General features: G+C 40.2%; 1 protein-coding gene and 2 pseudogenes across 1 annotated transcript; all 3 read left to right on the top strand.

The window, feature by feature from the left end:
- Positions 1-8,149: 8,149 nt before the first annotated feature.
- On the top strand, positions 8,150-10,565 carry LOC125359807 (annotated as a pseudogene).
- Positions 10,566-11,140: 575 nt separating this feature from the next.
- LOC125359159 (olfactory receptor 2B11-like) lies at positions 11,141-12,097 on the top strand. The gene has a single exon (XM_048356720.1). It carries the CDS (start codon positions 11,141-11,143, stop codon positions 12,095-12,097), a length of 957 nt encoding a protein of 318 aa, XP_048212677.1.
- Positions 12,098-13,351: 1,254 nt separating this feature from the next.
- LOC125359160 lies at positions 13,352-14,151 on the top strand (annotated as a pseudogene).
- The last annotated feature ends 267 nt before the right edge of the window (positions 14,152-14,418 follow it).

Genomic DNA, 14,418 nt, shown 5'->3' with positions numbered 1-14,418 from the left:
GTACAGAAAAACCTTTCAACTGATTAAAGTCCAACACCAATAAAGAAAGAAATTATGACACCAAAAATTTCCCTCCTCTACCACAAGAGGATAAATTTCTATTCAATCTATAGTTCTCATCTTTCTAAGCTTTGCTCCACATAAATGTGTGCAAGTTTTCAACATTAGAACTCTTAATTATATTAGGAAAATAAAAACCAGACCTCAAGCAAAAATATCATCAAAATCTACAGGGATACTGTTCAAAAACAAAATCCTCCCGACAGAGCAAGTCTCAACATTAGGTGCTGTGCTCAGTAAAAATCAAACTGATAAAGCTAATTGAAAGTTTCAATTAAATGTTCAATCAATAGCATGCTTAAAATAAAAGTCATCAGTGTTCCAACCACTTGATCTCAAACCAAGTAATTATTGTTTAGAAACACTATCAAAAGGTGTTTCATTTATAAATACAGGAGGAATAAAACATCACTGCATCAATCAAGAAATTATCAAGAAAATATTGTGGACAATAAATATAAAATTTAGTTAACTTTGCTCTTCTCTCAGTTGCTTACCAGTTTTTGCAAATATAGCTTAAAAGATGCCAACTCTTGAAAGTCTACATTTCTAGTTGAGTATTTATGAAATTTGTGTCTTTTATTCATTCAAAAATCATGGGGCTGGGGATATGGCCTAGTGGCAAGAGTGCCTGCCTCATATACATGAGGCCCTGGGTTCGATTCCCCAGCACCACATATACAGAAAATGGCCAGAAGTGGCACTGTGGCTCAAGTGGCAGAGTGCTAGCCTTGAGCAAAAAGAAGCCAGGGACAGTGCTCAGGCCCTGAGTCCAAGCCCCAGGACTGGCCAAAAAAAAAAAAATCATGCCACATAGTTTTATGAATAGTCTGACAGTTCTCATTCTGGACATTATTCGTCCTGTGACTGCCATGGTAAAAAGACCACACAGGAACAGGTAAAAACAACATCTCACATGCATCACAGAACTTTAAACCACAAGATGAAAAAGCCACTTACTCTGCTCTGAACTCTAGATTATAGTAGAGATTATTAATGAAAATTAGTGGCAGCAGCTGCACAAAGTATAAGGTAAATGATCCAAGCTGAACAGATAAACTTCATGCTAAATGTCCTTGCTTACATACTCAGTGATAAGTTCTTTTCTACCAGTACTTAACAAGTTAGTATATTCCATTAAAAGAGAACCCAACTTATTTAAGAGTAGAAGAAAAGCCTCATCTTTAGGAACATATGTCAATAGTGCTCCACAACATGTTTATTACCGCCAAAACAGTATAAGAAGCAAAGAAGTTCTCAAAAGCAAAATTGTGTATGTGTGTGTGTGTGTGTGTGTACATATATATCACTTATCATCGGCCAGTTCATTCTTGATAATGAAATATGGAAAGTGTTCAAAAGTAAGTTCAGAAACACAGTTGTGCTTTGGCTGAAGGAATAGAGTATGTGTCTAGCAAGAGTTAGTCCATGACTATCAATGGAAAAAAATAAAGTAGAATATGAAGCTGATGAGATCCGTAGCTCTAACAGTGTGATCTAACAGTTCAAAAGGAAAAGAATAGGAATCAAACCTCACAGATCAAAAGAAAACCTAGAATGAACTCTTATAAGGAAGGATGAAGAAACTGATGGGAGAAACTCTGATGAGTTTGAGTCCAATAATACTAAAGTCCTCAGCTTGTTGGGGGTTTGGGTTCCTTTGTTGATCCTGAGGCAGAAAGTATATCAAAAGTTGATATAGGGGGCTGGGGATATAGCCTAGTGGCAAGAGTGCCTGCCTCGGATACACGAGGCCCTAGGTTCGATTCCCCAGCACCACATATACAGAAAACGGCCAGAAGCGGCGCTGTGGCTCAAGTGGCAGAGTGCTAGCCTTGAACAAAAGGAAGCCAGGGACAGTGCTCAGGCCCTGAGTCCAAGGCCCAGGACTGGCAAAAAAAAAAAAAAAAAAAAAAAGTTGATATAGGGTCTGGGAATGTGGCTCAGTGGTAGAGTGTTTGCCCAGCATACATAAATCCCTGGATTGGATTCCTCAGCACCACATTAACAGAAAAGGCCAAAAGTGGTGCTGTGGTTCAAGTGGTAGAGTGCTAGCCTTGGGCAAAAAGAAGCCAGGGACAGTGCTCGGGCCCTGAGTTCAAGCCCCAGTACTGGCAAAAAAAAAAAAAGGTCATACCGTCAACAAAGATCCATCATCTGGTTTTGACATAAGAAAGGAATCTGCTCTACCTTCTCAGGATTGCTTGCTCTTGCCAATCAGTCTTGTAAACAAAAGCAATGAGAACGATTTCAGCGACCTTCAATATTTATGACTAAAAGAGTAAATAAAGTAAAATAGAAACCCATCAACCTGGGCAAGGAATGTGGTTTAGTGGTAGAGTGCTTGCCTATCATGCACGAAGCCCTGGGTTTGATTCCTCAGTACCACATAAACAGAAAAATCAGGAAGTGGCCTTGCTAGCCTTGAGCAAAAGAAGCTCAGGGACAGTGCCCAGGCACTGAGCTCAAGACCCAGGACTAGCAAAAAAAAAACGTGGCTTTTCATTTTTTTTAATATATATATATATATATTTTTATTAACTGAATTACAGAGAGGTTACAGTTTCATACATTAGGCATTGAGTACATTTCTTGTACTGTTTGTTACCTCTTCCCTCATTCCCCCTCCCCCTCCCCCTTTCCCTTACTTATTTCTTTATTTATTGTTTCTACTTTATAATTAGTACCTAAAATATTTAGATTGTATGGGGGAAGTATGTACTATTTTGATACCTATGTGTGAGATGTAGAAATAGTACACAATGTTAATCAGCTTTGAGAGAGTAGGAAATTCAAGTTGGTAATGTGAGTCCACAAAGGTAATTCTAGCACTCAAATGCCAGAGGCAGAAGTATCTCAAGTTCCAGGATAGCAAGATGCTTCCTCAAAACATAAAAATTAAAAATATATGCATTTTATTCATGAACTTACATGGAAAGCTAAAATACCTTTGTACAACTGAAGATTAATACAAAGGTAAATATATTAAGAAATTCTGACTAATTCCATGGCATGGATAAAATTGTGTGGCATTAATTAGGTGAGATATACTAATCAAAAATCACAAATAATAAGTGAATCTACTCTTGTGAGGTATATTCAGACCTCAGGCACTAACTGAACCACATACTGAAACTCCACTCTGAATTTACAGTGCTTCCCTCCTCAACTCTATAGATTTCAAAAAATAATAAAATTAAAAGTCTCATGCTTTCTTATTTATCCATTTCCTCTGGTCTCCTGGTCTTCTAGGATCTACCCATTAATTACAAGTAGTTCAAGTTCACACAATGCCTCAATTATCAGACAACCCCTTAGACACTAATTAAAAAAAACATCAGGGGTAATATCCCAGCCAGTGGAGGACAAGCTTTTACTCTCAGTGTCTGGGGGAAAAAAGCAGAGTTCTCCTAGAAACAGTGGAGAAGATAAAGTCAAGCTTAACCTGAGGACAGTTTTGAAATGGGCAGAAAGCAGGTCATGAAATGACTTGCCATGTTCATCAGAAGTCAGTTCTACTATACAGGTGTATGAACTTGCTCCACCATTAACAAGTGTCTACCGCACAAATTAGGGAATATCTGAAGACTGTGATCCCAGGAAAGCCAGAAAACCCTGAATCTCTCCAGCAGGACTGCAGCAAGGAAATTCAGCTCAACCTCTGAAAGAGCTCTCTGCACCTGCCAAGGTCAGGTAAGGGCAAAGTCCCAGAAGCCACATTATGGCACCAAGAAGTGACATTTTCCTGACAAATGTCCCACAGATGCAGCTATTGCATCTTCCCAGCAGACACACTAAGGCTGCTCCATCTCTTAGCTGAGTCCTCTTTAGAAGCCAGGGATCCATCAAGAAAAATCCATGATGGATGCCCTTGACTCTGAACAAAAAAAAAAAAAAAATCCCTGCAATATGGAGTAGTGGGACTTGCATTTCATTTTTCATTGTTTTCAAATAATATAATGGGTAGAAGCTAAAATTGTAGTATAAAAGCTTTTGCATCTAGCCCAGGTAGGAAATTCTACTGACTACAAAAAAATGGCAGAAAAAAAATAAGCAGTATCTGGAGCTGTGGCTCAAGAGAACTAACCTTGAACACAAAAGCTCAGTGACAGTGCCCAGGCCCTGAGTTCAAGCCTCATGATGCAATTTTTAAAAAGGCTTTTGCTTTATTAGCAGAGAAGTACTGAAGACAAGAGGTGAGATTGTACCATTAGACTCTTTCTCCTTTTGTCAGCTAATGATTTGATTTATTCTAGCCAGAACCTCTATCTAAGGAAAAGCAGGAATTGAATCAGGATTGCAAATACAGTTCTGTAGTTTCCCACTACTCCCGGGATAAGGAAGAACTGTTAGCATCAGTTAAGGAATATGATAGCAGCGACAAGCCTCCTCCCTAGGATTCAGTCTCTTGTGAAGTAACCTAGGTATAGCCTTGGCAAGTGCCCAGGGCTTTCACCTGGTTTCTTAGATGAAGGGAATCTTAAGCAAACTTTCAGATTTTTTTTAGGATGCTTAGAAATTGTCAATAAAGCAATAAAACCCTATAGCTTAGTTGCCACTTGGGTGCTACTCTCCAAAAATTTCACATACTATTGTGTTAGAATTTCTTTCTCATGTAGAGTAGGTAAGTGTTTTATCTAGGCCCAAAAGAATTTCACTAGTAAAATCAAAAGATAAATACAGAGACAGGTAGATAACAGAGGTGTGGAGATCAGTCAAAAGGATTGTATATGGCACAGAGGAGGATATATATCACAAGGGTTGTGTCCATGTGTCCACAGCCTAGCCTGACAATAGGCATAGTTCAAGTACTGTCATCAAATACCCTATGGTGTTCAATAAAGCCTCCTACACAACTATATTTATTGCGGCACTATTCACCATAGTCAACCTGTGGAATCAACCCAGATGCCCTTCAGTGGATGAATAACTAAAAAAAATATGGTATATCTACACAATGGGATTTTACTCAGCCATTAGAAAGAATGATATTGTGCCATTTGTAAAGAAATGGGAATACCTGAAAAAAATTATATTAAGTGAAGTGAGTCAGGCCCAGTGAGTCAAAGGTTGCATGGTTTCCCTCATATGTGGTAGCTAGAAATAGCCTATAAACTTACAATTGAACATGTTGGGTGGTATTTAAATGTTTACAAATTATTAACAAATACGGTAGATTGAAAACAGAACTCAAATAGGGTAATTTCTTAGAAAGGCAAAGTCCAATAAAATAAGCGCCAGGAAATGGGCATTTGCAAGAGAGTGACAGGGCCAAGAGGAGAGGGATACATGAATAAAGAGGGGAAGAGGGTGTCAAGAATTCAAAATTAAGAAAAGTAAGGGAAAGGGTGGATGCATTTTCCTCATAAACTGCTTTGTTAAATGGCAACTCCTTTGTACAGCTCCTTAAAGATAATTTAAAAATTAAAATTGAAAAATATCCTAGGGCCAATAAGGTAGTAGGGAAATAAATGAGCTGATAATCAGAATAAACTGCAGTGTTCAATGAAAGAAGGATATAAACCCTACTTTCAGTAAAACTGTTTAGAAAATAGGTCCTTACTTTTACAGTAATTAGAAATTTTCAACTAACACTATATCCTGAGTGTTAGAAAAGTGTCCTCTTATAAGTATAATTGCTGTCCCCAGTAAAGGACAACTACCCACAGAATGACAGTAACTCTAAGAGATTGAGATTGGTATTCCTGAACAGGACAGAAATAAGGAAGACACAGGCAGTACATGCCTGCCTTGCAGGATGGAACCAGTAACCTGAGGGATGACACGTAGAACATTAATAGAAACAATCTGAATAGTTTGAGTCAGGTTGACTTGAGAGGAAGCCAGCTATAGTTGAGAGGAGAAGCTATCTTTAGTTGAGAGCATGGATGACAAGCAAGCTTGATATTGACCAGTTTACAATCTCATGAAAGAATTTGGAACACCCTGCTGAAGTGACAGCTAAAGACATGGGTCTGGAAGGACTTTGCTTGAGAATGATATTAACAGACATGGAGATTATCACGTTTATCCAGGGAAAGAAGTCTGCCCCCTGGAAAATGCCTCTACCTGGGTGGTGGGAAAGGCCAGAAGGAAGCCAAGAAACCCTGGCAGAGGACTATCCTTGAACAGGGCACCAAGAAAATAACTGCACACAGTGGATCAGATGGAAGGCTTGATGGTCAGGGATGGACAGTGTCTAGCTTTGGGGTTAAGAAGTTGTGTGTGTGTGTGTGTGTGTGTGTGTGTGTGTGTGTGTGTGTGTACCAATACTGGGGCTTCAACTCAGAGTCTCATGCTTTTGCTTGGCATCTTTGCCCAGGCTGTCACTCTACCACTTGAGCTACACCTCCACTTCCAGCTTTTGGTTGGTTAGTTGGAAATAAGACGCTCATAGATTTTTCTGCCCAGGCTGGCTTTGAACTGTGATCCTCAGATCACAGCTTAGCCTCCTGTGTAACTAATATTACAGGTATGATCCACCAGTTAAAGTTTTCTGTCACTCTGCAAATAGCCCATTCAACTAGTTGTTGGTGGTCAGAACTGAATAGATATTTTTACAAAACTAACAATAGACCTAGCCTAAGACCCAGCTTCCCATTCCTGGATATATATCTTTAACAAAAGTTAAATCAGAAAACAAGATACACATGTATGCCAATATTTATTGCTACTCGATTTGCAATGCCTAAACTATGAAATCAGCCAAGATACTCATCCATGGATGAATAGATAAATAAAATGGACACATAATGAAGTATTTTTCAACCATAAAGAAAATTGAAGTCTTTTGATCTGAGGCAAAATGGTTAGACAATGCCAAAAAAGCAAAAAAAAAAAAAAAAAAAAAAAACCTGCATGTTCTCTCTCACATGCAAAAACTAAAAAAGGTTCACCTGAAAAAAGAATATTGAGAATAGGGATTGAGAAGGATGTGGTAGGAGGAGATGGAAAGGAGTGTTAGATTTGATCAGTGCATGTGTGAGAATGTTATACCCTACCCTATCTAAATTTATATTATAAAAACAAAGCAAAGAACCTGTAAGTTAAGTCCCTGGGTTAAGTCCCTGGGAAGAGTCAGTGAGTGAGGCCAGAAAACAAGGGAAGGAGGTACTACTGACCACTGAGAGCCCATAGAGTCAGCAACAACCAGTTGGCCCAGAGGCCCACCTCATTCTGTCTACCTAGGACACTCATGGGGACCATGAACTCACCATCACCATCACCATCATGAATGCAGATGAGCCCAGACATGGCCCCTAATATGATCCATCTATAAAAAGTAGGTTTTAGAAGTGCACTAAGCCAGGCACCAGTGGCTCATACCTGTAATCTTAGATTCTCAGGAGGCTAATAAGGATTGAGATTTGAAGTCAGACCAAGCAGAAAAGACTTATCTCCAATTAACCACCAAAAAGCCAGAGTGGTGCTGTGGCTCAAGTGGTAGAGAAACAAGCTTGAGCAAAAAAGCTAAGGAACACCTCCAGACCCTGAGTTAAAACTCAGGGCCACCATAAAAATAAACTAACTGGGGCTGGGAATGTGGCTAAGTGGTAGAGTGCTTGCCTTGCATACATGAAGCTCTGGGTCCTCAGCACCACATAAACAAGAAAAGGCTGGAAGTGGTGCTGTGGCTCAAGAGGTAGAGTGCTAGCCTTGAGGGAAGAAAAAAAAAGCCAGGAACAGTGCTCAGGCCCTGAATCCCAGGACTGGCAAAAAAAATATTTTAATTAACTAACTAAATAAGTAATTTTTAAAAGTGCTAAGCCAAAGACAGGTGCAAGTGGCCCATGCCTGTAATCCTAGATACTCAGGAGGTTAAAATATGAGGACTTCAGTTCAAAGTTAGCCCAGGCAGGAAAGTCCGTGAGACTTAACTCCAACTAACCACCAGAAAACTGGAAGTGGTGCTGTGGCTCAAAGTGATAGAACACCAGCACTGAGCAAAACACTCAGGGGCAGTGCATAGAACCAACAAATAAAACAAAAAAGTACTAAGCCTGTCACAGCTTGCTGTGTTAAAACAGATCCTGATTAGTTAGAGACAAAATTCCATTGGCAAAATTAATCTTTCAGTACTCTTGATACAATGGTGTGGGAAAATACAACCCTTGTTTCACAAGAATATGGTATTGGGAACATTAAAGAAAACAATATGTACTTTCATACTACTGAAAGAAAACAATGATAAAAATGGCCATAAAGGGATGGGGCAAATAAAGAAAAATCCTATCACTGACTAGATAATAGCAGGAAGGCATTGGTCTAACAAGGAGAAAGAAGAAACACTGTCAAAATAAATTATTTACAACTATGAACATGGAAAAATAAAATCTGCTGAATTTTTTTCCAAAGAAGGAAGGGGACAAAGAGTGATATCATGAGATTAATTAGAATATAGTGTAAATGATTCTGGAAAAGTAACAATGAAATTCCCACATATAATAGAAGAAAAGGAAAGAAGAAAGGAGCACACACACACACACACACACACACACACACACACACACACACACACTCCAACCCAGATGCTGATGGCTCATGCCTGTAATCCTAACTACTCAGAAGGTTGAAATTTGAAGCCAGCCCAGGAAAGAAAGTCTGTGAGACTCTTCTCTCCAATTAACCACCAAAAAGCCAGAAGTAGATATGTGGCTCAAATGGTAGAGTGCCAGCCCTCAGTGAAAAAAGCTGAAGGACACCATGCAGGCCTTAAATTGAAGCCCAAGTACCAGCATCAAAAATAAAAACAAAAAACTATGCTCCAGAACCTTATTAAGGAAAGTCATTAGAAGTGGGGGTCAGATTGAAGTCAAGAGATGAAATGAAGTTTATGCATAGAAATGGTCGACAAAGGCTCAACAGCTATGTGCTGATGATCATATAAAATAATATTCTATGAAATGAACTCCAAGAAAAGGAAACAGGAGACATTGTCTAGTTACCATTGTTTCTGTCTTTGTTTTCTTTTCCTTTTGTCTTGTTTGTTTGTATTTGTGAGGGCAAAGGAGGACACATAAAAGGTGGACGGGACAAGGATGAACACATACAACAGTGATACTCACTAGATACTATGTGGAAAATGAACTGGATATCTTGTGGGTGAAGACTGGAGGGAAAATCCAGGAGAAATCAAAGGAAGGGGAGATATGGTTCAAAACAAATGAACTCATTACTCATTTCCTGATTGATGTAACTATAACCTGTATTATGTATATCAACTCTACAATAATTATATTTTTTTAAGTAGCTGAAATTCAGACTTGACTCCGGTCCCCGACAAGGCAGGGCACTTTCTGGGGCTTATGGGAGGGCTCTGGCCTGGGGTATGGGGTGGCGTCGTGTTCTATGGCTGGAGCCGGTGCCACCCTGGAGCCAGGACTAAGACGGCGGAGGGGGTAGAACTTTTTCTTAGGCCAAGGTGGACGGAGACAGAAGACCACAGGACTTGGTGGATCAGCAGTAGCAGGGCATACATCAGACCATATTAAAAACATGGTGCCTGTCAAGGACCAGATCATTAAGGTAACCTTTAATGCAGACGTGCATGCCAATCTCCAATGGAACTTCAGACCTCAGCAAACAAATATATATGGTACCAGGAGAGACTGCACTAGCATTTTATAAAGCTAAGAATCCTACTGACAAACAAATAATTAGAATTTCTACATACAATGTTGTACCGTTGAAGCTGGGCAGTATCTCAATAAAACCCAGTGCTTCTGTTTTGAAGAACAAAGGCTTAATCCCCAAGAGGAAGTAGATATGCCAGTGTTTTTTTTTACATTGATCCGGAATTTGCTGAAGATCCAAGAATGGTTAATGTAGATTTCATCACCCTTTCTTATACTTTTTTTGAAGCAAAGGAAGGGCAAAAATTGCTGCTTCCAGGCTATAATTGAAGTAGCAATCAAAACCTGCTTCAAATTTGTTTTGTTGTTGTTGTTTTGTTTTGTTTTGTTGTTGTTTTGCCAGTCCTGGGGCTTGGACTCAGGGCCTGAGCACTGTCCCTGGCTTCTTTTTGCTCAAAGCTAGCAGTCTGCCACTTGAGCCACAGTGCCACTTCTGGCCATTTTCTATATATGTGGTGCTGAGGAATCGAACCCAGGGCTTCATGTATACAAGGCAAGCACTCTTGCCACTAAGCCATATTCCCAGCCCCCAAATTTGTGATTTTTGAAAAATCATGTGTACTGCCTTCTCTGAAGAGAAATATTCTACAACCATGTAAATTGAAGTTTCTATTTTTAAATGGTTCTGGTTTTCTTTTTCCCTAATGCATCCCACTTAAAACCAACAAGTTCAGCTTGTACCATAAGAAACCTACATGCTATGAAGATATGACTGTTTAATAACACACTGACAGTATTAAAAGGGACTGCTTTATACCATATACATACATATACACACATATATATGTATGAGTTTGATAGTCTAGCTTAATTTTTAAGTTGCCTTTTTGATTAGTAACCCTTCTTACTTCTAGCAGTGAATCTGAAAAACGTTTAAAGGATTTATGCTCCAGATTGATTAGGCCAGAGGCCAGAACGTCTAGATCCATTTATTGCTATCTCCAAAATGTGTTGCTGCTCATTTCCTTCACTGTGAACACTCACTATTTATTTATTTATTTATTTATTTATTTATTTATTTATTTATTTATTTTGCTCAAGGCTAGCACTCTGCCCCTTGAGCCACAGCGCCACTTCTGGCCGTTTTCTATATATGTGGTGCTGGGGAATCAAACCCAGGGCTTCATATATAAAGACTTTTAACATCTGCAAGATTTTGGTATTGAACCAAGTTTTGTTTTCCTCATTTTACCAGAAGAAAGTGAAGTTCTGAGAGACTAAATGGTTTAGTTAAGATCAGAGAGAGAAGGAAAAATGAAGAATCACACACTGCTGTGCTCACTTTTGCTTCCAACTCCTCTATGCCCCAGTGTCTCAACACAGGTAAGGAAGGTGAGACAGGGTTGGAAATAAGAAAAGGAAGACACTGGCATCAGAAAATTATTTTACTATGTAGGTCAGAAGTTATTTGTCTGAACCTCTTCACAGCTACCAGAAGATGCCACAGCATGAGAAGTGACAACCAGAGCTCCTTGTGGGACACCCTGACAGACTTCATCCTTGTGGGTGTTTCTGACCGGCCATGGCTTGAGCTCCCTCTTTTTGTGGTCCTCCTGGTGTCCTATGTTCTGGCAATGTTGGGAAACATTTCCATCATGCTGGTGTCCCGCCTGGACCCCCAACTCCACAGCCCCATGTACATCTTCCTCAGCCACCTGTCCTTCCTGGACCTCTGCTATACCACCACCACCGTCCCCCAGATACTATTCAACTTGGGCAGCTCCAAGAAGACCATCAGCTATGGAGGTTGCACAGTGCAGTATGCAATTTTCCACTGGTTGGGAGGCACTGAATGCATTATTTTGGCCGTCATGGCCCTGGATCGCTATGTGGCCATCTGTAAGCCCCTCCGGTATGTAGTTATCATGCATCGCTCTCTCTGTCAGCAGCTGGTAGCTGTGGCCTGGCTCAGTGGCTTTGGAAACTCTCTTGTTCAAGTGGTCCTGACTGTACAGTTGCCTTTCTGTGGGCGACAGGTGCTAAACAACTTCTTTTGTGAGGTGCCAGCCATGATCAAGTTGTCTTGTGCTGACACCACTGTGAATGACACAACATTAGCAGGGTTGGTGGCCTTCTTTGTGCTTGTGCCCCTAGCTCTCATCCTTCTCTCCTATGGCTTCATTGCTCGTGCTGTGCTCAGGATTCAGTCCTCCAAAGGAAGGCACAAGGCCTTTGGGACTTGTTCTTCCCACCTAGTGGTGGTCTCTCTCTTCTACCTACCAGCCATCTACATGTACCTGCAGCCCCCATCCAGATATTCCCAGGAGCAGGGCAAGTTTATCTCTCTTTTCTACTCCATAGTCACTCCCACCCTGAATCCCTTTATCTATACCTTGAGGAATAAGGATGTGAAGGGAGCTCTCAGAAGACTCCTAGCAAGGATCTGGAGGCTCTGCAGATCCTGAAGATCTGCAGTGTTTGTTTGTTACTATTTTAGTCACTTTCTTTTTATTTCTAAATTTTTTGTTTGTTTTCAGGTCTTGCCTCCACTGATATTTTGAATTTGCTCATGTGTAAGTTTCCCTTTATCCACAGTTTTATTTTTCACAATTTGTTTTCTCTGCTGTGGCAATCACCATCTATTCAAGAAGTACGTATGGGGCTCAAGTGGTAGAGCACTAGCATTGAGCAAAAAAGCTCAGGGATAATATCCAGGCCCTTACTTCAAGCTCCAACATGGGTACAAAAGAAAATGTTGGCACAAATGTGGGAAAATGGGAAGCTTTGTGCACTAAAGATGAGAATGCACTCCCCAAAAGTGCTGTGAATCATGTTAGATACAGATAGATAAAAGCAGATGACCAGACAGACAGATGGAGGGTTGGATGGATGGGTGGATGGATGGATACATACACACACACACACACACACACACACACACACACTACTGTGTATGCCCTGAAACGATCTGAAGCCATTCCAGGAGCTGGTGGCTCAAGCCTGTTATCCTAGCTACTCAGGAGGCAGGGATCTGAGAATTGTGGTTCAAAGCCAACTCAGGCAGGAAAGTCATGAAACTTTTAGCCTCAATTAACCACCAGAAAACCAGAAGTGGTGATGTGGCTCAAAGTCGTAGAGCACTAGCCTTGAGTGAAAAGTTCAGGGACAGCGCCCACCCCCATGAATTCAGGCCCCCACAACTGACAAAAAAAAATTGAAGGCAGAAATTCAATTATTTTTATGCCCAAGTTCGTAGTAGAATTATTCACAATAAAAAAATACAGAAATAGATAGGCACCAATAATCCTGGCTACTTGGGAGGCTGAAACCTGAGGAATTGAGTTGGAAGCAAGGTGTAGAGTTAAAGCTCCGGGACTGGCAAAAATTATGTGTGTGTGTGTGTGTGTGTGTGTGTGTGTGTGTGTGTGTGTATGATATGTATATGTAATTGTCAATATATAAACAGGATTTAATACATGCACAGAATACAATATTACTCAGGCTTTGTAAAAGTTGGACATCCTGACAAATACTACAATATAAGTGAGTCTGGATGATATTATTTAAATGTTAAGAAGGCAATATAAAAAAATAACAAATATTGTGTGATTCTATTTCTCTGAAGTGTAGAGACTAGTTGGAATCATGAAGAGTAAAATGATTATTAAAAGTGAAATGGGAGAGACCGCTGAACCCCCTTCTGTCCTCTGCCACCCACTCGGGTCACAGAACATCCAGTCATGGATAAAAATGAGCTAGTGCAGCAGGCCAAAATGGGTGAGCAGGCTGAGCAATATGATGGCATGGCAGCCTGCATGAAGTCTGTAACTGAGCAAGGAGGTGGATTATCTAATGAGGAAAAGAATCTTCTCTCGGTTGCTTACAAAAATGTTGCAGGAGCCCATAGGTCATCTTGGAAGGTGTTTCAAGTATTGAGCAAAAGATAGAAGGTGCTGAGGAAAAGCAGCAGATGGCCCGAGAATACAGGGAGAAAATTAAGACCGAGCTGAGATATCTGCAATGATATACTGTCTCCTTTGGAAAAGTTCTTGATCCCTAACGCTTCACAAGCAGAGAGCAGTCTTCTATTTGAAAATGAAGGGAGACTACTGCCGCTACTTGGCTGAGGATGCTGCTGGTGGTGACAAGAAAGGTATTGTGGATCAGTCACAACAAGCATACCAAGACGCTTTTGAAATCAGCAAAAAGGAAATGCCACCCAAGCATCCTATCAGATTAGGTCTGGCCCTTAACTTCTAAGTGTTCTATTATGAGATTCTCAACTCCCCAGAGAAAGTGTGCTCTCTTGCAAAGACAGCTTTCGATGAAGCCATTGCTGAACTTGATACATTAAGTGAACAGTCGTACAAAGACAGCACACTAATAATGCAGCTACTGAGAGACAACTTGACATTTTGTACATTGGACACCCAAGGAGATGAAGCAGAAGCAGGAGAAGGAGGAGAAAATTAACTGGCCTTCCAACTTTTGTCTGCCTCATTCTAAAATTTACACAGTAGACCATTCGTCATCCAGGCTGTCTCAAAAATAGTTTTTGTTTACAATTTATGACAGGTTTATGTTACTTCTATTTGAATTTCTATATTTCCCATGTGGTTTTATGTTTAATATTAGGGGAGTAGAGCCAGTTAACATTTAGGGAGTTATCTGTTTTCATCTTGAGGTGGCCAATATGGGGATGTGGAATTTTTATACAAGTTATAAATGTTTGGCATAGTACTTTTGGTACATTATGACTTCACAAGGGCCAGCGTTAAAACTACTT

Source organism: Perognathus longimembris, chromosome 11, assembly GCF_023159225.1.
Source record: "Perognathus longimembris pacificus isolate PPM17 chromosome 11, ASM2315922v1, whole genome shotgun sequence".
Lineage (NCBI taxonomy): Eukaryota > Metazoa > Chordata > Mammalia > Rodentia > Heteromyidae > Perognathus > Perognathus longimembris.
Note: the sequence above shows the minus strand (reverse complement) of the source record. Positions and strands in the feature narration are given on the sequence as shown.

What these genes read in the sequence shown, in the direction of transcription:
- LOC125359159 (XM_048356720.1), top strand. Translation starts at nt 11,141, where the DNA reads ATGAGAAGTGACAACCAGAGCTCCTTGTGGGACACCCTGACAGACTTC.